General features: G+C 38.7%; 1 protein-coding gene across 2 annotated transcripts; it reads left to right on the top strand.

Moving 5' to 3' along the window:
* fgfr1a (fibroblast growth factor receptor 1a) lies at positions 1-27,841 on the top strand. Of its 2 annotated transcripts, none has more exons than XM_020928301.2 (18): positions 1-612; positions 5,031-5,208; positions 10,122-10,355; positions 10,601-10,690; positions 11,068-11,240; positions 13,606-13,729; positions 15,633-15,823; positions 17,368-17,512; positions 19,905-20,095; positions 20,538-20,683; positions 21,585-21,706; positions 22,050-22,160; positions 22,679-22,869; positions 23,001-23,123; positions 23,339-23,409; positions 23,506-23,643; positions 25,477-25,582; positions 25,654-27,841. In XM_020928301.2, the coding sequence occupies exons 2-18, from the start codon at positions 5,058-5,060 to the stop codon at positions 25,828-25,830; spliced, it is 2,484 nt and encodes an 827-aa protein (XP_020783960.1). In that variant the 5' UTR covers positions 1-612; positions 5,031-5,057; the 3' UTR covers positions 25,831-27,841. The 2 variants fall into 2 exon arrangements, with proteins under 2 accessions (XP_020783960.1, XP_020783959.1); XM_020928300.2 differs by lacking the exon at positions 17,368-17,512 and adding an exon at positions 16,249-16,399.
* Positions 27,842-27,859: the final 18 nt, after the last annotated feature.

The following is a 27,859-nucleotide window of genomic DNA, read 5'->3' as shown; positions in this document are numbered from 1 at the left end:
GGTTTGGAGTTGCCTGGACTCTCGCTGTTTAACTGCATTTATCCGCGAGGACTGATCACAACACGGATTAAAAATATCTATTAGTTTTTGTAAATCATCAGCCGTTTATTGTTTTTGTGTTTCGGTAGAGAAAAGAAGTTTTACATTACTAATCTTTTTCTCAGCAGGGAGACTCGGACTTTTGCGAGCAAAACGAGTTGGGATAAAAGGACTACCCACAGCCTGCACGCACGCACGTACTTTTCAGACTTGTTTGAGAGCAACAAACAAGAAAATATCTGTCATATTTAAGAAAAAATAGCATTGCTTTTCTAATGTGCATACTTTCCACACTTTTGCGCACTGTTGTTGTCTCAGGATTGTACAGAGGAGACGGTAGAGAGTGGAGGCTTTTCGTCTCGTAGAAGTTTGGTACAAATGTGCTGAAACTTGTTCGCTGAATGCTGGTTGTTCTTTTGGATTACCTGGTACTGCGGGCGGCCGACTTGTTTTGTCTGGGAATTAAACTTTCAGGAAAGCTTTTTTTTTTTTTTTTTTCCAACCAAAATCTCAGTTTTGGAGTCTCCATTACCAGAAGCATCGAGTGTCTGTTCCTCTGTAGTAGCCACCAAGGTGAGTCCATTTTACGCTCGAGCATTTACGCTGTTAACAAACTAACACAAATTGGTCAAATCTGCGTTAATTTCGTTTCCATCCACTGTCAACAACTATGTGATGTTGGTTGTGTCTTTTTTATGCAGTTTAAAAATGTTGTATTTGTTGGATACGCAGTATTTTGGTCAGAGTTAGCTACTTCAATTGAAGTTTGATGGGCAGGTCTGAATGTAATTCTGAAACTGTCCCATCCCGCCTTATCAAAGTAAACCAATGCAAATCACGGACCTACCAAGAGAAAAAGATGGGGCATTAGTTATTCCCTTTCCTTTAATTTATTAGTCTATTATTTTACTATATTGTGTTGGCCCGCCTTATGATAATTATAGGAATACGAGTGAAATGTAATATTAATTTTACATTATTGCGTTGCTTAATTTATTTTTGTGGTCTATTTAAAATAACACGCAACCATCATCTGTGAAGTCACCGTCTTTTTACGTGAGGCAACGTAATGTTATGTAAAAGCTCTAGATGTTTTGAGCTGGAAGTGCAGCTTGTCCTCGGGGAGTTCAACATTGAGTTTAAAAGGTCTAATATCCAAATGAAGCCAGCACCAGACATGGCAATTCACTTAGTTTTACCCTTTGGCAAAGAGAGGACATCCACTTTTTAATCCATGTAATAAAATGGTGTGAGGATGGCTTAGTCCTTCTTATGTGTTTTTCTTATTACTCACCCAGACAGTTTATAGCTGCTTTTGTGCCTGTGTACAATTACTTGAACTCATTAAATTCCCTATTTAATGTATTTTGGATGCTTTACAAACATCCACACTCAGGGCTGTTTCTGCATTAGCCTCTTGGGAAAACACACACAGTACTTTTGTATGTAGACAGAAAGGGATCAGGGTGTCAACCAAATGGTATAGTGTCAGCTCACTTGACATTAATTGTTTTTGCACTAAGGTGTGATCTGAAGACACCTGATCTCTATGGACAAACCTCTAGACTGTGGAAAAGGAAGAAGTAATGATGTTTGTTTTTATGAAAATAGTAGCCTCGGGACAGGAGAGACGCGAGAGTCAAGTAGTTAAGATTTTCCTTACTTTGTAACACATCCTCAAGTAACATTCAAATAACTTCTAAGACTAGCATTATCCAAAGTCACTGTAAAGCTTTTACTCCTGGGTGAGTAATATTGTTGTGATGTAACAATACTATCACTTGAGGACAGTTTTTGGCTCTGTGGACTGCACACAACTGGCTATTTAACTTGCCATTGGTTGTACAAAATGTGTGAGTGCTTGTGTCTCTAGGCCCTATATAAAACCTGGGTACCGTCTAGTCTACACACTGGGCAGATTGAGCAAAGGGGCTACAGACTGGAGTTGTGGAATGTTATGCATGGATGGCAGTGAACAGTAATTATTGTGCTGGCCATGTTATGGGTTAGTCCTGTAACCTTTGTGTGGTTATAATGAGGGAGACTCAAAGTGTCTGGTACATCTGTCCAGTTAACTAGGACTGCACAGCTTCAGAAAAACTATGTGATAATTGAGCTTAGTATTGTGAAATAATGACTTGCAGGCATATCCTGGGATATTATTGGTGGAAAGTCTGGCCAAATGAGTCAAGACAAGCTAATCAGGTTTAACCCTGGACTAAACAATGGCTGCATTTGATAATTCAGGTTAAGAGGGGTCTTTTAGTTGTGTCTGAACTCTTCTCGTTGGTTACTCTACCATAAAATGGAAGTACAAGTACAACAATTGGTAAACGTGTCAGTCAGGTACCAAAAGCCTCTAATGAGAAAGCATGAATAGTTGGACTGGTTAAGAACACTGGCAGCTTTCAATCTTTAGTTCGTTACAATCCTTGAGCCTGTTTCCTGTTCAGTGACTAATGAGCGTTTCTCCCCAAACCTGGAAACTCTGTCAGTATAGTTGGAACAGTAGAGGCTGTAATTAGACTAGACTCATGTGAAAAACTCTAAAGTCACTGACAAACAGTGCCCACATTTGTTCTGTCCTAAGATTGGATAAGTAAAGATGTCATCATTGGAAATTTGAATTTGCATTAACATTAAAATTGTATAAAAAGTGCACCATGTGACTTTTATCGTGGGATGTCAGCCACCTGCGTTTGCATCCATGGAGATATAATGATTTTGTCTGGAATGTTCCACAGTATGGCATGGCTCTTACTCCATATCGTATGCTGTTACTGGAAAACACCCTGCCTCTTCTTGTAATCTATGAAGTTACTTCGAAGTTACCATGCCTCTCCACAGATCTGGTTTATAACTTGGTCTGGTGGCCTGGTGGAGATAGTTGTAATGTCATTGCTCGGGATGTATTTTAGGTAAAACCTATCAGTCTGTCTATCAAGATTTTTACTATTTTTAAACAACCAAAAAAAAAAAAAAAACTAGAACACCATTAAAGGGAAAGATTTTGTGTATTTGACATGTAGTACTTCTAATTGTGACATAGTTGTAAATAAGCTCTCATCTCCCCAATGAATTTGATGGCTGGTGTGTGAAGTGCTCCCTCTGTGTGGACACTAAGGCATTGAGTATGTTTAACTCTTGATCCCACAGGATGACAGAGCACAGTGTCATACTTCTAAAGGCGCCACTTCCTCTTCCAATTATCAATGGTTGCCATGGCGAGGAGTAGTGGTCTTTCTTTGGTCCGTCTATTGGGCAAAACAAACTGTTTTTTTGGAGCTGTCCCAAATTCTGACTCACAGCTTACACAATTCAGTGATGACCAAGCTTTCTTTATCCCCTCAGGACCCCTCGACCCCGCTCAGCTGCTACGACACTGCATGGGCTTTGGTTCTTGGAAAGTGAAATTCAATTGGTTTTGTGGGGGAACACACAATAATGTTTTCCAAATGAACTGTCACAGAGGCAGCCATTACCGCTTAAAGGAAACCACAGCTGCTTCTGAACATGAGTCTGTGTGAAGGGCTGACCAAGCTGGGGTTTGTCTGACCAAAATATAGAGCTATAGTTTTGAGTTGGCCTGGGACATTATTGTCTTGAAAGTCAAGATTCAAAGCATTTGTTTGGCACTTTGTGACAGGTCTGTAGAGCAAATGATCTCTGTGGGGGCCATTTAAGGCACTACACCAACTTCCTGATGACAGATTTCTCTTAAATGATCATTTAATACTTTTTTTTCCAGCTACAGCTTGTGTTTGGTTTTCAAAATATCAACTTCAACACAGTAAAAGATGTCTATCAGTCTAGGTCTAAACTGGGAATAAAAGGCATCTAACCCTAACATCTTAAAAGTTTGGTCTAAGCCACTACAAAACCAGGATTAGGCCAAATTCAAAATAGGATAAACCTCATCTTGAACTATTAAATATATGGCTAGGACAGGCTCTAGGTTGCGCTGGGCAATGATGAATGAAATTTCAAGATTGAGATTCACTCGGTTGTAATTGTCATTGATATGCAAAGGTCTTTTTAACAGCTTATGCTCTCTCAGTAAAAGCATTTTTCTGTTAATGTAAAGTGTGTTTTAAGTCAACGAAATTTGTTTTTAATAAGACAAAATGAAATTGAAAAATGTGATGAATCAATGTGAGGAAAGAAAATGTGATTCATTTTTTATTATATTGCCCAGCCTTAACTCATGAGCAAGCCTTCATTGGTAGCTGTCCCACTGTTGAGAACCAAAAGAGTAAATGGAGTCACATAGCTTTGCCCCCTCTTTGCGTAACAAATTCTTCAAAGGACATAGGAGAGATGACAGGACCAAGTGTGCATGTCCGTATCTTACTGATGATGTCCACAGATGTTGCGCCAAGGGTCACTGGCTGTAAAGTTGACGTAGGATGAGAAGTAGTGAAGGCTGTGGTTCATCCTTTAGACTGTGGAGCTGTGAAAGTGAACTTGGGCCAGTGTTTTTATGGTGATAGTCGTAATGACCTCAGACCACAAGAGTCAAACAACAAAACGTCTTTATCCAGAGATGTGAGCAGCATGTTTCTACTCTCAACTGACAGAGCAAGCAGCCACTAGGCACTTTCTTATCAATGTTTTGTAAAACCTCTTTAGTGGAATACTATCTTTGTGCATGCAGACACAATATAAAATTCTGACACTTTGGGAGCGATGTTTTTCTCTTCACCAGATTAGTATTGCTTTTACATATTGCAAAAGTTTTTATGCCAACAAATGTAGGAAAATGTAGGCATTTTCCATCAGCTCATCATTATCATAAAAGTACCAGTAACAAAACAAAATCAAAGCTCCACAGACATAACAAAGATACTATATTGTTTATAGTGTTGTTCCTAATCATATATTTGTTAAGTCCAGGTTTAGTTTTAGGTTTTAGTCTTACTTTATTCCAAATATGTAATATTCTCTTGCACATTTATTTCTAATAATTTTCTGCTTTATTTCTGGGTGTGTAGTGAAGCAGTATCCATGCCGTGCTGCTGATGCCCACGTCTGAATGGAGAAGCGGTCGCAGAGAAGCCAACGGTCGTAGCCCCTTGTTCAGGATGCTGACGGGGCATTGTCTACTCCTGCTCCTGGCTTTATGCACACAATTTCTGAGCATGCACTGCCGACTGGCCAGCACAGATGAAGGTAAGGACTTTGGTATTTCTCATGAACTTTTTATAGTGATATGAGAATTGAATTGTAATCGTCATCCATTTCAAATCACCTTTTAATAAATTAATTTTGAAATTCGAAAGGTTTATTTATAATGCATGGTATCTTAGGAAAGGAAATGAGTTGGACAAGGTCTGTCAAAGTATTAAAGGTGCATTGTGTAACTTTTCCGGTGGAAGGCCCGTCAAATACCTTTCTCCATGGATATTTCATTGCTTTGTCTAGAATGTTTGACAGTATCGTTATGGAAACCAAACTAGACCACGTCATATCTGTGGAGAGGCAAGTTGTCTCACAGTCAGAATGTTTGTTTTTCTAGGTATTTTGAGCTCTAAATCCAACTGTAACACTATGAAACCTTCAAGGCAGAGCAATGCCATCTCCAAGCAGGTGGCGGACGCTCCACCTGAAAAGTTACACAATGCACCTTTTAAGTAAATTAAGTAAAAGTATTATTACGCTATGGCTATATCAAAACCCAACATTCTGACTTCCTTCAGTGTAGCAGTGCACCCATAGTTTATCAATGCTTGGGACTGGACCAAGATCACTCTGACTTATAGCTGGATACTGTTTCCTGGTTTGAGTTTTATTAAACGCCCTGTATCCGAGTGGACTCACTGGGGCAGTCTTATCTGGCCCATTGCCTTGAGAAGCAGACCAGTGATAATCAGAGCTTTGTTCTTGTGCAGGAATGTAATCCTAACACACTCCAGGCCACACGGACACTGAGGCCTGCCCTTTGTAGTGTGCGTGTTCCCACTTCCCCCTTTCTCCTCAGTCTGATGTTTGTTAAGTGCAACAAATTCACCACAGACGCTCTGTGCATTCTTTTTTTTTTTTTGCGGTGGTGATTATATAGTATCCAAATATGTACTATTGAAACACCCAGATGGGAAGTCAGAGCACATATTAACTTCTGAAGCAATCACAATATTACTTCCAAAATGTAATTACACATAAAGTATAGCTGTAACAAAATTATTTGCTACTGTTATGTGTTTAACCAAATAATACTGCCTCAATGGCCCTATGACCTTTGTATTTCTCCTGATAGGAGTTTTTAGTCACTTTTGTTGAAACTCTGAATATACTGGATATGCTGATGTAAATATACATGTTTTACTTGCTATAATTCCAAGATTAATTTTATTTTCCAAAGAGTATTCATCCTGATTTGCCTGCAAGACATGTTCTGAAAAGGGAAAAGCGCCACTGAAACCAAATCCTTAAAAATGTGTCTCTTGGAAGCACTCCAGCAGAGTAATAGCCGGCTGGACGTGTGGGCAGCGAATTGGGATGTTTACACTCTACAGTCGGAAGTGGAGCGCAGCCACTGGATATGATAAAGCCTCAACGTTATAATTAGAGATATTAGGAAAGAGGGTCTCTGTAGGGTCTTAAGCCCTAAAATAAACTTGGTGTAGCTGCTCTGGAGCCAACTCTGGGACAGGGAGGAGTAAATGGGTCCCATGTGTCGCCTCAAGGCAGCCATGCTACCTCGTCCAGCTCTGCTCCTCTCCTTTTGTAATGAAAAGGTATTTGTTGTCACTGAGAGTAGAGTTAACTGCCAGGGAAACTATAAATTAGCCTGTTTTTGAAAAAGAGGAAAGAAGACGCTACTCTGAGCCCACCCCTCCTGCCTCGGGATAGAGTTTCTTAGGGGAATGTTTGTCTTCTGTGTCATAAATTTCCATTGTGATGAAGGAGTGGAGATGGGGGTAGGTTGAAGTATTTACACCCCGCCCTGCTGCTAATCACCAAATGGCCAGGTACTATCTATGCACAGCTCCCCCACTTGCCAGCCTGTGAATTCTAGGTCACTTTCCCCGCTCCCCACAGTGTGACGGAGGGTTTCAGCTGTCCACAAACAATCACAGCACATGCATTTGGCTGCATTCCTTTTGTCTCCGTGCAAGAAAACAAAAAGTGATATTCAAATGGCTTTGGTTCATGCGTGCCTCTTTATTTGTCTAAAAGCGTTTTGTTGTCTGTATAATAAGCCCTATACAATTAAATTAATCTACGGTCTTCAGAGCCAGATTAGAAACGAAAATAATAATTTGATTACCAACGTTTCCTCCTTCCAAGTTCAAATGTCCAATGTGTGTTACTAAAAATAAATTAAATGTCAGCAAGTTGAATTATTATAATATATTGTGATCTGTGAGCTACTGTGTCCAAATAATTTCCCTTGTGGATCAATAAAGTTTGTCTAATTTTAAGTCTAATTAGCATTCTGACATGGTAGTCCTAAATCAATTATCTTTTGTATATTCTGAATGCTTGGTGACTAAATTGGCACGGACTAGTTTTCCATGTTGCTTCAAAGTGCTAATTCATGTTGATTGTGTCTCATTTAAAACTGAAAAGGCCATGCTGGGGTGTATTCACTGCTGAGGTGGACTGGTGAACTTTTGGGGCTCTGCTAATGGCCTTTGTCCCAGTCATTGGCTTCCTGCTAGTCTCGCCTTTTGTCTCTTATCAATCCTCTTTATGCGTCACCCACCTTCACTCTGCTCTGGTTAAATTAGCGGAGGAACGTGCCAATGTTTTTTCAGTGTGGCACAAGGAAAAGGCCTCGACCGTCCGGAGTCACTGCATTCAACCATCACTGCAAAGAGGGCAGGAAATCCCACAAGTCATTCATGCAGCATATTGCTTCCTATCTTGTACTCAGAGTAGGTTCCAATGACTGGTGCCAAGCCCTTTTCCCCTTATTCACACACTGTTGATTTTTAGCTCAGAACTCTTAAAAATTGAGAAAGGTTCATGTCATTTATCTGATTTCAAACCATGCCAATCAGGTTTTTAGAAGAAGACAACAGATCTTTTTATAGTTTGGCACCGTACTAATAAAATATTGCCCATAATCCATTTTGATCTAATCAGTGAACCCCCTGGAATACTGGAAACTTTTGAGGCATATGCCAAGTTATGTTTATCAAACCATGTAGAGAGAGGCAATTATGATTTTAGTGTTATTCATTTGTATTTAATTTTAACCACAACAATATCTTTGACTCCCATTGTACTTGGATTTGTATTTAGCAAAGTGTTGAAACCAGATTGAACACTTTTATGAGCTTTGGTAGGTTTTGGTATTGGCTGATTATGGCTATGTAAAATGTTATGTCATACTATTGTTAAGATAAACAACCTCCTTTTGAATTACATGTATCTTCCGTTTGTGCAGTCTTCCTTAACCAAATAACCTGGGATGTCTTATCAGTGGCGTTTGTTCCCAAGGCAACTCCTAGTACATTGCAAATAGTTCTCGACCTGACTTACAGCGTTTTCCAAATACACCCTCTGTCTCTAAAACTGCTCAAACATTTCTTCTACTTCCCCCTATTCAGTTTGTTTTGGAGGAGAAAGTTGATCCTACCCCCTGGCCCCCTTTTCCTGCTGGGATTAGGAGCCCTGTCAGACATATGTGATCCAGGAAATACCTTTACTAGGCCCAAGTGGGGTCACCATAGCAACTGGCACCAGAACCTGCCTCTGCAAGCCCTCTGCCTTCTGCACATGCTCCGTAGAGATGTCCTTTTTAAAGTTGGATTATAAAACAAAACAACAGCCTTCGTCTCCATGTAGGAAATGCTGCAATGATCATAGCCTTTATGTGGGAAATTGTTCATCTTATATTTGAATAATTATGTCTTTTTATTTATTTACTTTTTTAAAATAATAATAATTGAGGTACTTGAAGGTAATGGTGTAAAATGAATTGGACTCTCCTACACTGTTCTACACTACTCAGTGCTACCTCTGACCTCTCATTGTTTGGGAGTCTTTTGTTGAGACGATGGGAGGGATTACATTGCAGGTTTGCTTATGTTGACATAAAGTTGGAGTACGGTATGGTTATGCTTCCTGTGTAGAGGAAGTGCAAGGCCAAACAAATGTCCATGATTTCATATGTGTGCTGTCAGCAGGTTGTATATTAAATCATGTAACTTTTACTTTTCACAATTACTCCTATTACTGTAAAGTACTTAAATTATTGCTGTTTTTCTTGCAAACCTTTATCTTGTACAACTTCACTTTATTTTCATGTTTAGTGGTTTGTTTATATAAATTTCTATTACAATCATCAGTTAAATGATTGTATAGTGCTTTTTATGTGACTGTCATTTGGAGGAAGTATTCTAATGCATTCAGGAAAGGCCTTGTACTGTAGGAAGTTGTAAAAGAAAATCACTTGTTAACAGATCCTGCCGGGCATTATTTTTAGACCTGTAGCAGCTAGGCTGATACAACAGTAAGAATGCTACATAAGTTGGACAGTGGCGATCTCTCTGCCTTTGTGCTCAGAAAAACAACACTATTGTGATGGACGATGTGTCAGCAAAATTGGGTTACCCCCCTCCCCCGGTGGACTACGTAGTCATTTAGCACAGGAGGGCTCAGGTGTCTCGTGCTGTGACGCCTCTCCGCTCTTCACTGCTCTAATCAAATTCCAGCTCCGCTTGTAAAGTAGTTGCGGCCCACCCTGCCCCACAACAGGCTTTGACTAATTTGGGATAAAATTGAATTTACAGGTGAAGTAAGATGGGGAAAGTGGACAGTGGATACAAGGAGAAAAAGGCTTTGTGTTTGTGAAAACTTTATGTGAAGTAGTGTCCAATACCTTGTGCAGTTTCTTGAAATAAAAGATAGAGGCAAATCTAGACATATAAAAAGTACAAAATGTACAAAATATATTTTTTTAGAAGTCACATAATGGGTAAAGAAGATTTTTTTTATTGAGTGAAGTTTACATAAAATCAAAGTTTATGTTTGCAAATATTTCCTAGATTTCCTATAAAAAACGTTTGTTCAAAGGATACAGCTGCTTTACTAGATTTGATAACAGCTTTTTTTTGTTCTTCTGGTTCCTATAGAAACACAAAGTGAACCGTACACTCTCTTACTGGGGGACCCTCTGGCCCTGAGCTGCTCAACAAAGGACACGGACCATGTGGTGAATTGGACCAAAGACAATGTGGTGATAGTTGACGGTGAACACACTCACATTCGGAATGGACAACTGGAGATTGAGACTGTGGAGCTGACAGACTCTGGGCTCTACACATGTACCACCTTTGGCAACCACAGCCTCTACTTCAATGTTACAGGTGAGGATATTTTAAGCCTGTTAATAAATGGTCATGCCCATGGTCTTTTAAAACATTTAACTTGAACAAAATATCAAATATCAAAAAATCTATCAATTCATATTCACGAGGCATTTGTACTCGGGTAGGGGAGAATGTTTTGCCCAATGACACAGTGGCAGTATCACTCTGATTATTGGATGACTGCTGCCAGCTGCTGGATTCTGAAAACAAGAAATGTGTTAATATGTGTGCTTTTATTGCAGTTGATGCTATGGCTTCATCAGAAGATGATGATGAAGATGAGGAGTCTTCATCAGAGGAAGCAAAGTTATTGGGCAGTCAGAAGAAGATGCGTAAGTGACATTTAAAAATATTTAGATCCAAACCATCCATTGTTTCCCTTAAATGAGTCATCTAATTCCTTCAACTCTTATAGGTTGGTGGTTAATGGGAAAGTGATTTAGGTCTGAATCAGAGATGAATAACTAGAATAATGACACATTTAAGCACTATAGTGAGTAACAGTGGTAAACCTGTTGTGTCACATAATGTTATTAAGAACCATCACTCAGACCTCAGCATCTGGGCAAACCACAAAGAGTGTGGCAGGCATGCTGACCTTTCTGTGCACACCCTAAATGTGACGCAGTTCCTAATAGTTCAAAATCTTGATTTTGTTATTTATACATTTTTTGTATGTCCAACACCAACCACCTTCTTCTTTCTTTAGCTATGCCTCCTCAATGGGTTCAACCAGGGAAAATGGAGAAAAAGCTCCACGCTGTGCCAGCCAGTAAGACTGTAAAGTTTCGTTGTCAGGCCAGTGGTAACCCCACGCCAACACTCAAATGGTATAAGAACGGCAAGGAGTTCAAGAGGGACCATCGCATAGGAGGATTCAAGGTTTGTGTTGTTTGTTCCTCAGTGTATGTTTCCTCTGCATATTCCAGGTTATACTACCATTGAAAATCTGTACAATATGTTTGCCGAAGGATCTGAAGTGCCCCATAATGGAGTATCTTAATCATAGTGGGGCATTACAATAATTTAGACACCATTGATTACCTGGCCCATGTGGTAAACAATTTACTCAACTTTAGCAAAGCATTTCATCTTCACCTGTTTGGAGGCGATGGTGAGCTCATCTCTATATCTGATCACCAACCCCTCCCTGATTGTAAAGTGGAAAACCCAGACAAGTTACACATTTGACCTCAAAAACAATGTGGCTGAAATCCAATGCTTCTAATGAAACAGTACCATATTAAGAATACCTCCAGTTGTGTGGGAGACTTAAGCCATCCCTATTATTTTTTGTTTTACTTTTGTTTTTCAGTTTGCTTTATGCCACAGAAAATGTACAGCCACCTCTTGATAACTAGTGTTTTACAATGACTTCCTTTTTTGACATCCTTTTATTTATAAGCTAACTGTTTTCATATATGTTGTTAATGCTGATAACATGTAATATTGATAAGAATTTTACAACTGTCTGGGTCAGTCAGTCTGTTTACTTGGTTTCATAAGTTTAAGGAGTGTATCTCTACTTCCCCCTCCTTATCACTTTTGGTTGTGGTCACTAAAGTTTACTGCTGATAACATTACTGATATCGGCTTATCACTCCAAATGGCTTCTTTTGAGAGTGAATAAGCTACTTCTTGGCTGGTCTTTGTGATCTGACACTGTTTATTGGTGGTAGTAAATCTTGTGTTTTTATGTACCTTAAAATTTTGCGATGAGTGTGTGTTGAGGCCGTTGTTGTGCAGGTGTGTGGGATACTTTACATGTTAACGGAGGGAAACGTCTTCTTCCATCTGTTTATCCCATCATGTGCAGACCAGTCCAGCCCTGTCCTGTGTTACTACAGCCTGTCTTAACTCCACAGCTGGAGCATATTTAGGAGTTTCCTCTCAGCTGCCCGTCTCCACCCTGCAATGTCAGATTTTACTTTTGGACTAAGAGGCTTCAAGAAATCAAACTGAAACCAAAGCATCATCACTACTACTACTGATAAAATGATGTTTAATCTTTAGTAATTTTTGCCCTTGGCCCCACACAGTGCTGTACATTATTACAATTAAAACACAGTGAACTAAGGCTACTGTTGATGCTTGCTCAGTTCAGTAAGTTATCTTTATTAAGTACTGTGTTGAAAATAACCCCTTAAAGTTGCACTGTGTAACTTTCAGTGGAGATATGTTTGCTTTACCTGAAAGATTTCACAGTATGGCATTAAACTCATCTATGTTGCATTTATTCAATTAAGAGGTTTTACTGGTCAAAAATAGTACAAAGCTCACCCCTCCAGAGGTCTGACCTGTGGACTTGTCTCCATGGAAATAGATAAGTTTAATGCCATACTGTCAGGCATTCTAGACAAAGCAATAACATTTCCATGAAGACAAGCATTTGATACAGATTTATACATAACTAAGATTAATATTTTACAGTTAATTAAACCATGCAGTACCTTCCCCATCTGGCTTCAGTTTTTCAGTCTAGGTGCCATGTGTGTATGGGACGTCTCTCATTCCCCCTGCGTTCAGCTTTTATGGCCAAGGCATCTATTGTTCATATCTCTACGAAGGGATTGAGTAATGTAGACCACATGCATGAAGCCAAGCACAACACATCTGGCAGTAGGCAGCTGGATTCCCTCATCACGTTTTAGCTAAATGAGCCCGCCGTATGGTTGGTGGATTTGCAGGTTTGATGTTGCTATTGCCTTAGAGGTTGTCTGGTTAATCACACACTGCCGGTCTTGGCAGATTTATGGAAGAAAAATTATAACATGTCTTGGAAAAAGAACCAGACTTGAGTTGGGGCTAACAAGGCTAAGACAGGTTTGGGCAGATGTATATAAAACAACATTTTCCTGTGTTTTGTTAGGATCCGGTTTGTCAATCATTGGGTGTTGTCAGGAAGGAAGTGGTGCAGGATAGTTAAATCATCATCACACATAATTAATCTCATAATTCAATTGGCAGTTCTATAATACAGTGTCAAACTGTGGTGTACATCCGGCAGCATGCTGGCTTCTTTTGGTATTACTCAGCCTTTTGTGATTTTATGTTACGTTTTATCTTGTCATTCTTCAAGTCAAAATTGACTAGCAATTTTAATCCTATTTATTTTGGCTGTTTCATTCTGAGATTTGCCCTGATTTAGTTTATTTAAGCAGCGGACATTTTTGATCACATTGGTTTGAACATGAGTGGTTCAATAAAATTTCTTTACCAACTGAAAAATCCCACCTTTTGTTTATAGGTGCGTGACCAGGTGGGCACCATCATCATGGAGTCAGTAGTGCCCTCAGACAAAGGCAACTACACTTGTGTGGTGGAGAATCAGTACGGCAGCATCAACCATACCTACCAATTAGATGTAGTCGGTAAGTTGTATATTTTATTTGAAGATTCACACAGTCACAGTGAGCCTGCTGTTTCTTACAATGGGATCATTCTCAGAGTGTTCAAAATCATATATAAATTTACACAAACTCATGAACAAGAATTTTACTACCACCTCTCTGATAAATGTTTACCATCACACACTTCAGGCATAAAACCTCCTCGAGAATATTATTATATTTAACACAAGGCACTCAAAGTGATTGCATCCATTTATAGTTCATAATTATACTTTATGCTTAGCTGCAGAAACGGCAATTATTTTCCCTGAAAGAAATTGCAGCCTAACCTGTAAAATGACATGGTATCATATAAGATTAAACAGACCTGCTATTACTATAAGCTCTCATCTTCCCTTTTTAGGTTTTGTGTTTTGGGAATGAGGGTAGCATTATATAAAATTATGCACACATCCAACTTTATCATGAAAATTGGTTGGTTTCAGATTCTATAATGTGATACAGTCACAATCTCAGAGGAGGAGTACATCTAAGAATCTATTTAAATATTTGTATTGTTTATTATATCATCTTTATAATATCATTAGTTTTAGCTTCTAAAATCTAAATTCTCATCGAAGCATATGTATAATGCCAATATTGTAATTTTGCCGTTACCATCTATATTTTTCTTTGAGCTATAATATCAGAAAAAAGCAGTAGTATGATTCTATAATTAGGGGAACATTTCATGTCCACTGGCTGTATTTATCAATTGTACAATTATTCCTTGAAGCAATGATAGTTTTCCTCTTTTGACAAAATTTGGTGCCCTGATGGCATTATTGTTTTTTCAGAATATAGCAATTTTTGTGCTGTGGAGAGCATTTTTTTGTTGTCCACTTCTCAAATTTCAAAGCTTCAAATTAATTTGTATTAATTGTTAATTTGTAAACCCCAAAATATTTGAGTAGGAACTAAATGTTAGAAAAGACTGATTTATACATAACATATGTGCTCATTATTTGCATATTAAATACTTTCATATATGCTTGTCCACATTTTCTTCATCATCTGGGTAACGCCTTGAATAATCCCTTATAAAACTGCAATGGTTCACTCTAAAGTCACAAACTCAAAACCACAATGAAGCCTCAGCATTTCTGGAGTGAGTTTTGAAAAGGAGACTGCTCAGGTTTAACCCGGTTCTTTGAAAGAGACATCCTGCTTTATTGCGTAGCCACCCTCAAAACTTTTCAGACGTCAACCGGATAACACACGGATCATTAAACTGCTCAGAATTCCCCGTTTTAAATCCTTCTCTAAAAAACATCAGAGCCAGTGTCAAAAGGACATAAAACCTTTTAAACAAATGTGGCATCATAAGTACGGTACTTCGAGAACATCAATATGAAATGTTAATTGCCCATTACCCAGTTGACAACTTCAAACAACATTAATAACTTAAATAATTATTTGGCTTAAGCTTTTGTTATTTTTATGTCACCTTGGGGGTCTGTTTTGAAAATATGTAGTTACTTTAGCAAAAAAAAAAAAAAAAAATCACTTTTTTTGTTTTCATCTTTAAAGGTGCACTGTGTAATTTTTCAGTTCTGTTTCCGTCATCTTTTTGTTTCCATGGACATGTCCCTGCTCTTCTTGATATTAAGCAGATTTTACTTTACATGTATTCAATTACAGGTGGCTTTGTAGCTCAAAAATACCTTGAAAACAAGCATTCTGACTGTTGCCTTTCCATAGATCTGTAACTTGATCTGGTTTGGTCTCCATGAAGATAGAAAGATTAAAGCCATACTGTGAAACATTTATTTCAAACAAAGCAATAACATCTCCATCAAGAAAAGCATTTGATTGACTCTTCACCAGAAAAGTTACACAATGCACATTTAACCTTTTATGTATTGGGCTTCCTTGTCATCTACAGAGCGCTCTCCTCACAGGCCGATCCTTCAGGCCGGGTTGCCTGCAAACCGTACAGCAGTGGTGGGCAGTGATGTAGAGTTTGAATGTAAAGTGTTCAGTGACCCTCAGCCTCACATACAGTGGCTCAAACACATTGAGATCAATGGCAGCCGCGTGGGTCCCAACGGCCTCCCATACGTCCGCGTGCTTAAGGTATGAAGAAGATGCGCAGATTTATGGTTTCTATATTCAATTATGATGTTAAGAAAATACATCCGTAAGAATGTCAATCCTGTGTGATGCTTTAAATGGCAAGCAAGTAGCATGTTTGTTGGTATAGGATTTTTATAGGAACTCTTTATCGGAATTCTCCCTAATAACTTGGCAAGATAGATTTGCTTTATAATGTTCCTTTCTACTATGTGCAAGGTTTGCAATTAGTAGAAATAAAATGGAACAAATATTATACTTCTTCTAAAAAAAAAAAAAAAAAAAAAAAAAAAACAGTATTAGAACACACAATACAACCACTTGCTTGTCATTCAGTGCTGAATTTTTACATGTGTTTTTGCAGTTTATTTCATTCACGCAAATGTTTTTGTTGTGTCTTTTGCCCATAACATGTTGTTTATTTCCAGCATTCTGGGGTCAATAGTTCGGATGCTCAGGTGCTGACCCTCTACAATGTGACTGAGGAGGAGGGCGGGGAATATACATGTAAAGTGTCCAATTATATAGGAGAAGCCAATCAGTCGGCCTGGCTGACTGTCACCAGATATGAGCCCTCAGGTAACCATCACCACTGCTGCTGCTATGCCCAAAAGAGGAGCCTCCTGGAAGCATAGGGCCATGTTCAAGCCCCTAGACAAGCTGTTTCTCTCCTCCCTCCCCTCATTTTTTTCTCCTGCCTCGATGCTCCTGACTGTAAATGACGCTATGGAAAATTCCCAGCAGAACAGTTGAGAGTGTTTAGACCCTGGGTTATGCTGTCTGTGTGCCTGAGCTGTGCCCTCCTAATTAAGGGCCTCTCTGCCATCTTCTTCTATTACTGCCACTCCCCTGCCCTTCAAAGTTTTGTGTGTTTTTTCCACACTTCCTACCCATCCTTCTCCTACTGTTGTTTTTATGTTTTTACGAGCCCACTTTCCATCAAGAGGCTTAGTATAATTCACTCTAGTACTAAAGGGCTATTTTCTATTTCTCAGCTCCAAAAAACTCTACTTAGCCATGCTTACAATAATAGCATAAGAGATTGAGTTGTATTATTGCCTCCAGGACTCTCATTCAAAATTCAAAACTTTTTCTTGAGCAGTCCATCCGAGCAATCACCTTAATACATAAGCGACAGACTTAACAATAAAGTGTGGTAAGTTCAAGTTAAGGTAGTCCAAAGATGGTAGAAAGGCTCTTTATGTGTGAGTGTGTGTGTATGTGTGCTTGTGTGCTGTTCTGCTGCAAACATTTCCATGGTGACCATCTCGTGCATGTAGAGATGAGACGAGGTGTTGATGTGGTGATGGGATAGCCCAGGTCTGGACTTCTCTAACAGCTCCTCCACTAACAGGCTGGAGGGCTCTCCCTGACAGAGACCTCTGCAGTGGGCTCTTGGTGGTGCCTTTGGGGCCGATGGTGCTGGATCAAGAATAACCGCGCTCTTCTCTTCTCTGATCTCTCTCTCTCTTTCAAAAGCTTTTACTCATGGTTACCTTTTCCTTCTTGGGCCTCTTGTTGGGTCTTCTTCCTTTGTTATTTTCTAGACCGCTGGCCTTAACACCACGGACAAGGAAATGGAAGTCCTCCAACTGAGAAATGTGTCTCTTGAGGATGCTGGGGAGTATACCTGCTTGGCGGGCAATTCTATCGGGTACTCTCATCACTCTGCATGGTTGACCATTTTTGAAGGTATCAGTGGTCCTGTCTTTCTTCTATTTTCTTCTTTGTGTCTTTATTCGTTTCTGCCTGGACGTTCATTATCGCATTTATCAGAACGAGGTTGATTTAACCTCAGCTCTGTAGAAAAATGTGTGGGGAAGCCAGGGCAAGTTACTGTACTTAAATTCTCTTCTGTCTGAATGCTCAGCATGGTTCTTACCTCATCTAAACTGTTAAGATGGGAGTGTTTGTGCCATGCTCTGCTGTTTCGTTGTAACACAGAATGCCAAACAATACAACAATTATGAGACACAGGATGAGACACTTCAAATTCAGAAATTTCATTAAATGGCATATACATAAGTTTACATAAAAAGTATTCTTAGGATATCACCTGAAATTCCAACTTCAAGTCAAAGCTTGTAGTTTGCAAAAGACATTCTAACTGTACCTGCTTATAAACAATTTTTTTTTTTTGCTTTAATTCTTGGGGCCATTTTATTTGTAAAACATCACAAAGCAGTATTTCCAATATTGTTTAAGAATTAAAAAAAAAACAAAAAAACATTTAAACTATAGTCAACATTATGACTGATGCAAGCAAAGTAAAATGTAAGTGTCCTCTTTAGGTTAAATAGTAACCCCGCAGTGTCTCGCCTCAAACCATATGACATTACATTTATTGGTCTGGGGCAGGTAGGATGTCACTATCACTAAAGGCTTGTTTGGCAGCTCTAATGAGACTCCACTTTGAACTCCCTGTACTCTCTGCTCTTTAATTGGTGTTGATTTGGTGAAAAGCTGATGCTCTTTGACAAGCTGGGTAAATGACATGTATTAGTGATGTCATTTCCTGCTGAGAGCTTTGATAATTGCCCCTCTGAACTGGAGTGGTCCCATTCGCAAGGGTCCGAATGGGCATTTGTCCAATTATCAAAGTGCTTGTCAGTCAGCCCCTCCACACAAGAGCAGTGCACTTGTGTAGTTGGTGTTTTCGGTTAGGGTTGTGATTGCACAATGTTGGTATGGCAGCCATGGTTTGGGATAATGGCAGTAGTGGGTTTGAACGAATTTTGAACGAGTTTTCTGCCACCAATATAAAGCAATCAAATTAATATTGTAACATGTTGTGAGTACAGGCTATTCCTTGAAAATGTCACTGTAAATTTGAGCAGCAGCTTACTTAAATTTGTTGTACAAGCTAAAATAGATTGTTGTGACAATTCTAAAATGTCAAACTCTACTGATCCAAAGGGAAAGCCACGATACAAAATTCTAGTTGTTTCTTTAGAATTACCTCTTGTGGTCTTAAACTATTTCCGAAACTTAACCAGCATGCAGCATTTAGGACTCATTGTCAAGCATGATGTAAAAATAACATAATGACATTATGCTGTATATAAAATATTCTGTAATGTTCATTATTTAGTTTTAAATATATGGAGATGGGAAAAGTCCGACTGCCAACACCTCAGGACTATATGACCTCAGTAGAGAGACAGATGTTAGATCTTAAACTATTCAAATATTGTTTGACATATTATATTTCCCCCTCTTCCCCCACAAAGACATATCCAAAACCAAGGCTTGCACGATACCCTTAAACATGGAAACAATTACACTCTGAGCACTGGTATTAATAAACGCTGGTGTTTTCTCTGAACGGGAGGAAAAAAACACAATTTATCACGCTACACTTGCTTGAATCACCGGCACACAACTTATTAAAATGCCTTAGAAATGCAGTAAAAATGAGCATACCAATCTTAATGATCCTTATCTTGGGTAGCAATGAGCTATGCTTTGTAATATAGTGCTGAGACACAGATAATCATGAAATATGAAGTAGAAAATTCAATAATGTGTGTGATATGTGTGAAGTTTGGAGTCCTTGTCTGAAAGTTGGTTCCTTTGCTAATGTTTAGTCACAGAGCATAAACCGTATTTGCACTTTAGATTTATAATACAGGTTCTCCTTTTTCGACTCTGGGGAGAAAGTGACTGTGTGTTCTCCATCATTACATGTACAGCTCAGTGCAATTTTTTTAAATACAAAATATTAAGAGTGCACTAATGTTACAAATAATAGGGATTGGTTGCATTTTGGCACAGTATAGTATACTTTCACTGGTAATACTTGGGTGGGACTGTTCATGACTTGCAGTAGGATTGTGCCTAAATCTGATTGTAAACTCTTTTCAGTCTTGGTGAAATGAGCCATGAAACCCTCAAATCTCAGTAGTGATAATTAATCTCAGGTGAATTTTGTATCTTCAGTCCTTGTGTCTATATCACACACTATCTTGTAATTAAGTTGTCAGCCTTTTTAATTTGTGCACTGAACTGTACATCTACAGGTAAAGCTGTATGGTCTATGTGTTGTTTTCTGACACATGTCTTGTCACCCTACCCTCCTATGTAGCAGTACCCACTAATCCTCCAGCCAACCACACGTACCTAGAGGTGGTCATCTACTGTGTGGGCTTTTTCTTCATTATCATCATGGTTGTCATCACCATTATCGTCAAGATCCGCACCTCCTCCAAGAAAAGCGACTTCAGTGGCCAGATGGCTGTGCACAAGCTGGCCAAAAGCATCCCTCTGCGCAGACAGGTAACAGAAAGTAGATAGGGGGTTTGCATATTTACTTCTTAGCATAGGTCATTTTACAAATATAGTACTATTAAAATATGTCCCAAAATGTAATATTATGAGCAAATGGCTCAAGCATGCACTTTCATGCATCTCAAAGTAAACAAATGTAATGTCCAATCCAAAACAAATTCACCCAGTTAAATGTTTACAAATAAAAATACATGTATTTCTAGTAAGTAAACATGTTTTCCTGTCCTGTTTAATTGGAAGCTTATGCCTGCTTTCTACATGTAAAAGTTGTTTTGTTAACTTGCAATATAATCCCTTGTCCATCAGGTTGATGAGAGTATGCACAGTAAGTGTTTTAACAGTTCTCATAGTTCACTAGTTTAGGAATAATCTGACTGTAGTGATTTTGTGTTCCGCTTCGAGAGAGTAATGTCACTGCTCTTCACATTAGGTCTCTGTGGAGTCGAGCAACTCCATCCACTCAGGAGTGATGCTGGTGCGCCCATCTCGCCTCTCCTCCAGCGGCTCCCCCATGTTATCAGGAGTGTCTGAATACGAACTGCCCCAAGACCCACGCTGGGAACTGCCCCGTGACAGGTATGTCTATTAAATCTTCATTATGTAAAAGGTAGAAAGTTACAAAGTAAAAGTACTGTACTCAAGTAAAAATGTTGGCCATCTGTACTTTACTTAAGTAGATTTTAAAGATACTTTTTAATTTCATATATAGTTTAGGCAAACAAAAACATATTGACCAATAAAAAAAAATTTAAACACTAGGATAATGATAATAAAATATCATTTCAATTTTATTTATTTATTTATTTTTTTTTTTTGTTGAACAAAATCATTACATTTGAAGTGTTATTAGAGCTCAAACTCTGCATGAAATTACTGTTTACTCTTTAAGTATTATTTTAATGGGTACTTATACTTATGCATAAAAATACTTTTGCTTAAGTAGATTTTTTCCTGTGATACTTAACTTTTACTTTTTCCACCACTGTTATTTCTCAAAAGAAACCGGGCTACTACATTTGATCATGTACACAGGGATCAAATGCGCACTGTTTCTTAGTGCGCATGTAAACGGTATATCTCAAATACTGCCATGACAGGGATATGGCTAATAACCTGGATGCTCAGTGTATGTTCATGGGGGTGGGGGGTTGAAGTATCAGTATTGGTACTCAGTATTGGCAAGTACAGAAATGATTATACTAATATATACTGTGCTCATATCGGTCTTCAAAAAAGTGTTATCAGTGCATCCCTACCATCAGTAACTTTATCTATCTCCTTGTTTTGCTTGGCAACTCCTTAGGCAAGTGTGAAGTATGAAGAAATTTGACTACACTGCCCAGAAAAGTAAAGTTGGTCTGAAAATAGGGGCTATTTTAAAAATAAAAATTACACTTTATCCGTCTGTATACTATTAAAATGTTTGTGCCAAATCTATAAATGTGTTAATGTAGTTTTCCTGTTCTTTCCACTTCAGACTTGTTCTTGGAAAGCCCTTGGGTGAAGGCTGCTTTGGTCAAGTGGTGATGGGAGAGGCTCTGGGTCTGGATAAGGAGAAACCGAACCGGGTGACCAAAGTGGCTGTCAAAATGTTGAAAGGTAAGTTTGCTAGTTTTGTAATTGACTGATGTTTTTTTGGGAAAAGAAATTCTCTTTCAATATATTGCCTTGATACTAGTGCATCTGCTTTGGATATGAGCCAACAGGAAAATGGGAGAGCAGAAATAAAATTTATGAGAACCCTTGACATCACTTATAAAAACATGTTCATTAAACTCTGCAGCCAGAGGGGCAATGATGGAGCAAAAGTGTCATTTATAGTCAGAGAAAGAGCTAGAAAGCACTTAGAGATTTTCACATATCTCACGTTCACATTGAATACTTTTTTCCACAAACATTTTATAAATAAAGTTCCTGATTTGATTATTTTCTTCTCTCTCAGCTGATGCAACAGAGAAGGACTTGTCAGACCTGATTTCTGAAATGGAGATGATGAAGATTATCGGGAAGCACAAGAACATCATCAATCTTCTTGGCGCCTGCACTCAGGATGGTGAGAGTGAATAGGGACTTGACCTTCACATTTGGTTACCCTTCTTTACAAGACAATGCACAGACAGCATAGAATACTTAGTTGCTAAAATTGTCTTGTCAGACTTGAAAAAAAATAAAATAAAATAAACTCCCTTGCTGACTCCACCAGCATAAATAAGCTGCAGTCACACCCACAAATCCATCTCTTGGTGAATAAGTGGACCTTTGGTTTGGCCGTTTCTTTCAGTCATCTGTGAAAACCGTTCTGCCCAAGGTCCTGACCTTCAAAATAATGAAAATACTATTAATTTAATCTGATGTTGGGGTGGGCAATTTAGTAGCTTTCTTCCCTTTCCATTTGAAAATGCATATTATAAGAATTTTGCCTAATTTCATACTGTGATATTTTGAAAAAATATTTTTTATCTTTAATCTCAACACAAAAAGTTGCCACATACTCTCTTCCTATTGTATGTAGCACTGTAACAGTTAGCTATGAGTATGACTGCTCTGGGACTAATTCCACATTATGTGCAGGTCCTTTGTATGTGATTGTGGAGTACGCCTCTAAAGGGAATCTGCGCGAGTACTTGCGAGCCCGCCGACCTCCGGGCCTGGAGTACTGCTATAACCCAGACCAGGTCCCAGTGGAAAACGTGTCCATTAAAGACCTGGTATCCTGCGCCTACCAAGTGGCTCGAGGCATGGAGTACCTGGCCTCTAAGAAGGTAAAGTGATGTAATAATAATCTATCTGATCATTGTTTTTTCTGAGCTGGTATCACATTAAGCCTCGGGACTGAGAGGCAGATTTCCGGGATGATTAAGTCTAATAATGTGTTTTTGTTGTTTTTCTGCAGTGCATCCACCGAGATTTGGCCGCTCGTAATGTTTTGGTAACGGAAGACAATGTGATGAAGATAGCAGACTTTGGCCTGGCGAGAGATATTCACCACATCGATTATTATAAAAAGACCACTAATGTAAGTTAATGCACACTCATAATCTATTCTATGTGAAGAGTGCTTATAGACATATTGGATGTTAATAGTAGATATGGTATTTTCTAGACTATACAGATATTTCTCCATACTATATTGTATATTTTAGATTTTCTCTGTATTTGTGTTTAATCTTCGACTTTGTAGTAAAATAAGATCATTATGGATGATTGAACTAACCTATACCTCTCACACAGGGTCGTTTACCAGTCAAGTGGATGGCTCCTGAGGCTCTGTTTGACCGGATATACACGCACCAAAGTGATGTGTAAGTACCACATGCAGTAAATGTTGTGGTATGCATGTGAAGGGTTAAATTCTCAAGACATTTTTCCTGTCTTTTCCTGGCATGTTGTGTCTGCAGCTGGTCGTTTGGGGTGCTACTCTGGGAGATCTTCACCCTTGGGGGCTCTCCATACCCGGGGGTCCCAGTGGAGGAGCTGTTCAAGCTGCTGAAGGAGGGTCACCGCATGGACAAGCCGTCAACGTGTACCCATGAGCTGTAAGGAAAAACTCAACTCATCTTCCTCTCACTTTTCACACTACTATGCTGTTCATTAGATCCCAAAGGAGAAATAGTTTTTAAACAGCCAACATACCACTACCATGCCAGTGTTCTTATTACTTCTGGTAACAATATTCAAACCCTGAGTAACTGCATAGCTATTTGGTCTTTTCTTTTTATAGAATATAAATATCTGAACACTAACATGCAATATAATATCACGTTTTAAAGGTGCACTATATAGTTTTGCGGTTGTGAGTTCATCACCTGCTTGTTTGTTGTGTGACTTTAAACAGCTCTACCTTACATTTATTCATCTACAGGTGCTACAAAAATACCTAGAAAAACAGGTATTCTGACTGTGAGCGGGGTTGCTTCTCCATAGATCTGACTTCTAACTTAGTCTGGTTTAGTCTCCATGAAGATAGAAAGATTTAATATCATACTGTGACATATTCCAGACAGAGCAATAACATTAACATCTCCATGGAAATTACACAATACATTTTTAAGCATTATTTTACCCATACCACTGAGTTTATTACTACATTATCCTATTCTGTAATTGTGTTTCCTAATGTCTACTATTTGTAGTCATCTGTATGAACATAAATAGCCAGTGCTAAAATTATCTGCAGCCATAAAATTCGCAACCAGTGTAACTAATAAAGCAACTAAGCAACTAATGAAACATAGTAAAACATCATTAGATGTAATTTGTTGTGCTTGATTAAATACGTGTACTTGACATTTAGAGAGATACTGACATGATTCATAAAGGGACAACTTTATTGATCAGTGGAAAGCACTTCTGAAAATATTGCCTTATTTTTCTTTAATTTCCCATTCTCAGGTTTGCACAATTCTAGTAGGCCTCTCACATAAAAAATCAGCTCTAGACAGTAGAACAAATAATAAGATCCACTGAGACCTAATTCAGTTCTTACATGGTAATGTTGTGAATATAGGGCAGTGCTCCTTTTATATAAACTAAGATGATGTCAGTGTTTAAACAGTCTGTAGAATGGTATAAAAACTAAGGTGCTTAGCAACACAATAATTCCCTCTGCCATTGTTTGAGTGGCTGCCAATAAAACATGCATAACCCCCCCGAATAGGACACACTGTTCTGTGCATTATAAGACTTGCATTTTAGCATCAGCTACTCTGTAATAATCTAATAATAATATGGTAATTTGTGCACATAAGCAGTGTGGTGAGCCCGACCCAAGATGAAGTACACATTAATTGGTGAATTTGAATATGCTTGGGCAATGAAGGACAGTCGCCATGCACATAGACTTTTTTGACCTCAAGAGCTGCTTATACAATATGATGTGACACCTGTGCTCTGACCTCTGGCACTTATAAACCTGTGTGAATAATTAGGATATTACAGATGCAGGTTAGTGAGAAATAACTTTGGACCACTGCAAATAGTTTAAAGGTGCACTGTGTAACTTTTTGGTTGGGGGTCTGTCACCTGCTTGTTTCTACATGCCATTGGTCTGCTTAGAATGTTCCACAGATTTACCTTACGTGTGTTCAATTACAGATGGTTTTATAGCTCAAAAATACCTAGAAAATCAACCATTCTGCCTGTGAGCAGGGTCACGTAACTTGACCTGTAACTTGGTCTGGTTTGGTCACCTTGAAAATAGAAAGCTTTAGTGCCATACTGTGAAACATTCCAGACAAAGCAATAACATCTCCATTAAGAAAAGCATTTGACGGACACAATGCCCCTTTAAAATAAATTAGTTCTGTTTTTCAAGTTTTAAGACAGTAAAAATCATTTTTTAAGTAAAGCATTTATCTTCATCTTTGCAGATATCTGATGATGAGGGACTGCTGGCACCCTGTTCCTTCACAAAGACCAACATTCAAACAGCTCGTGGAGGACTTGGACCGTTGCTTGGCCATGTCGTCAAACCAGGTCAATATTATAGCCTTCCACAAATTCAGTCATTCTTCTTGCTTATACGTATATTTATTTTCATGTTTTAGGAGTATTTGGAGCTCTCTGTTCCCCTGGACCAATATTCGCCCAGTTACCCCGACACGCGCAGCTCTACCTGTTCATCTGGTGAGGACTCAGTCTTCTCCCACGAGGCCAGTGCAGAGGAGCCCTGTCTGCCAAAGTTCCCCCCTCACTCCAACGGGGCAGCCATCAAGAAACGCTGATACCTCATCTCCAAACAGAACATTTTATCCAGCTCTCACCCACGTCCATACTCCCAGTAATGAAGCTATAACTGATGTACTGTAAAAAAAAAAAAGGAGTTTAAGATTCCAAGATGAACATTGGACAAATCACATGGACTGAAGACTGAAATAGCCATTTCTTCTGTCTTTGGGGGGGATTTGGCTACCATGCAAAAAGGGCACTTTGATTTTGACTTATGCTTGGGCATTGTCAAAAAAGAGCAGACTTTCAGGCAACGCTCTGGCATTCCTCTGTTGGAAAATCAAAAGACTGATTCTAAATATATCAGGTTTTGATCTAGTTCTGTTTATCTGCCATTGGTCTGTTGATAGTAAAGGACTCCAAACTGCTTTTCACTTGAGTCCTTCAGTAACATTGTGTAAATACAGTTAGAAAATTATAAATATGAATATATATTTACACTTTACTCTTATTTTTATTACCATAATTGATTTATTTCTTTTGTACAAGGATGTGTCCGTTTTTGAATCTATAGTCTATGGGGCGGCAGTTACGTGATAAGAATATATGGCCAGTTTTCAGCTTGATACCCCCTTTTAAACTTACCAAACTGCGTAATCAACTATGGAAAAAATATGTTTTGATTTTTAATAAGCTATCATTTCAACTGCTTTTAACAACACCATTTGTAGAATATTGTAAATCATTGTCCAGAAATCTCCATCTACATACCACTTACCACAAAATATGCATTGTTTTTTGTGTATGTCTGTCTGTGTGAATGATAGCAAGAAGTCATTTTCTCCAGTCAACATCATGCACTTAACATTACCGTGCATGGCTTTATATGATTGAGTTTACCTCCTATTGTAAATGCTATGACAAGAATAACATTACATTCACTGCCATATAACTTCTGACGCAGGGTTGACAAAAGCGCATGTCATCGTAAAAGGATTACATTAAATAAAATGCTATTGAAAAACAAACTGCTAAAGCTTTCAGAGTTTGAAGTCCATAAACATGCCTATAACTATTAGATATGCATGTCTCTAGTGTATTTTATTTTTATGAAGATGAAATATGAGCTCCATTTACGCCATAGTACCTGATTAGATATGGTAATGCTTCGCTGACATCATATGCCCAACTAAGCCAGCGTCACCAGCCAAAGCAGTAAACATGTAATTTATTGGAGAGTGGGTGACTTGGCAAGAGCTAAGGCTACACTTAAAACTATCAGTCCGACCAACCTTGGCGCTTGTGTCCGTCTCTGGCCTTTTGCCATTGGTTGATGTATCACCTGGAGTTTGGTCTCTATGCAACGGGACAAAAAGACACTAAATGAAACTGGTCCTTGTCCCTGAAAGACACTATTTCTTTAGGCTTAAAACTGTATTGTAATCCTGAGACTTCCTAATTTAGCTCTAAAAATTGCATTGTTGCTGCACACTAACTAAAAAACCACAGCAAAGGTGTGTGCCAGACCTTTGGGCAACAGAAGATACATGGAGAAAATTACCTTATTGTTGTGGAAGACATATTTTTAAGGCTTGGAAACGGGTAGTAATAAAAGTCTCTTTTGTGTGCTGTGGCTGAGGTGACGATGGAGAGCCCTATATAAAAATAGTACAAATGGAAGCACCTCTGCTGTATAACCTGCTATTAGCTGTATGGTATTATCACTTCTGACAGATGGCACATGTCAAGTCGAATGGGGCAAAGGTTTTCTGCCATTGTCTTATGTAGTAACAGCCCTCCTCTGTTCAAGCGAAAACATCTATTTTTGTCAGGAATGTGCTTGTTTTTTGTTTATAGGCTCTATGTTTAGGGAGTTGAGTGGTGATTAAATCATTAGCAGTGGAGGGGATGACAGGAGAAGTGGTTGATTTGTGTTATTTTGGTGGAGATTGCTGGCTGATGAGTGAAGTATGTAAATTGATTTGGGAATACAGGAATCTTGGGCATCTGAGGCTAAAGTACTGAGAACACAGTGGCACGGACGAACTTAATGGCCTCCATTGTGCCAGCTGTGACACAGGACCT

Source organism: Boleophthalmus pectinirostris, unplaced genomic scaffold (genome assembly GCF_026225935.1).
Source record: "Boleophthalmus pectinirostris isolate CB_2022bp ecotype Guang Dong unplaced genomic scaffold, ASM2622593v1 HiC_scaffold_4, whole genome shotgun sequence".
NCBI classification, from domain to species: Eukaryota; Metazoa; Chordata; class Actinopteri; order Gobiiformes; family Gobiidae; genus Boleophthalmus; species Boleophthalmus pectinirostris.
Note: the sequence above shows the minus strand (reverse complement) of the source record. Positions and strands in the feature narration are given on the sequence as shown.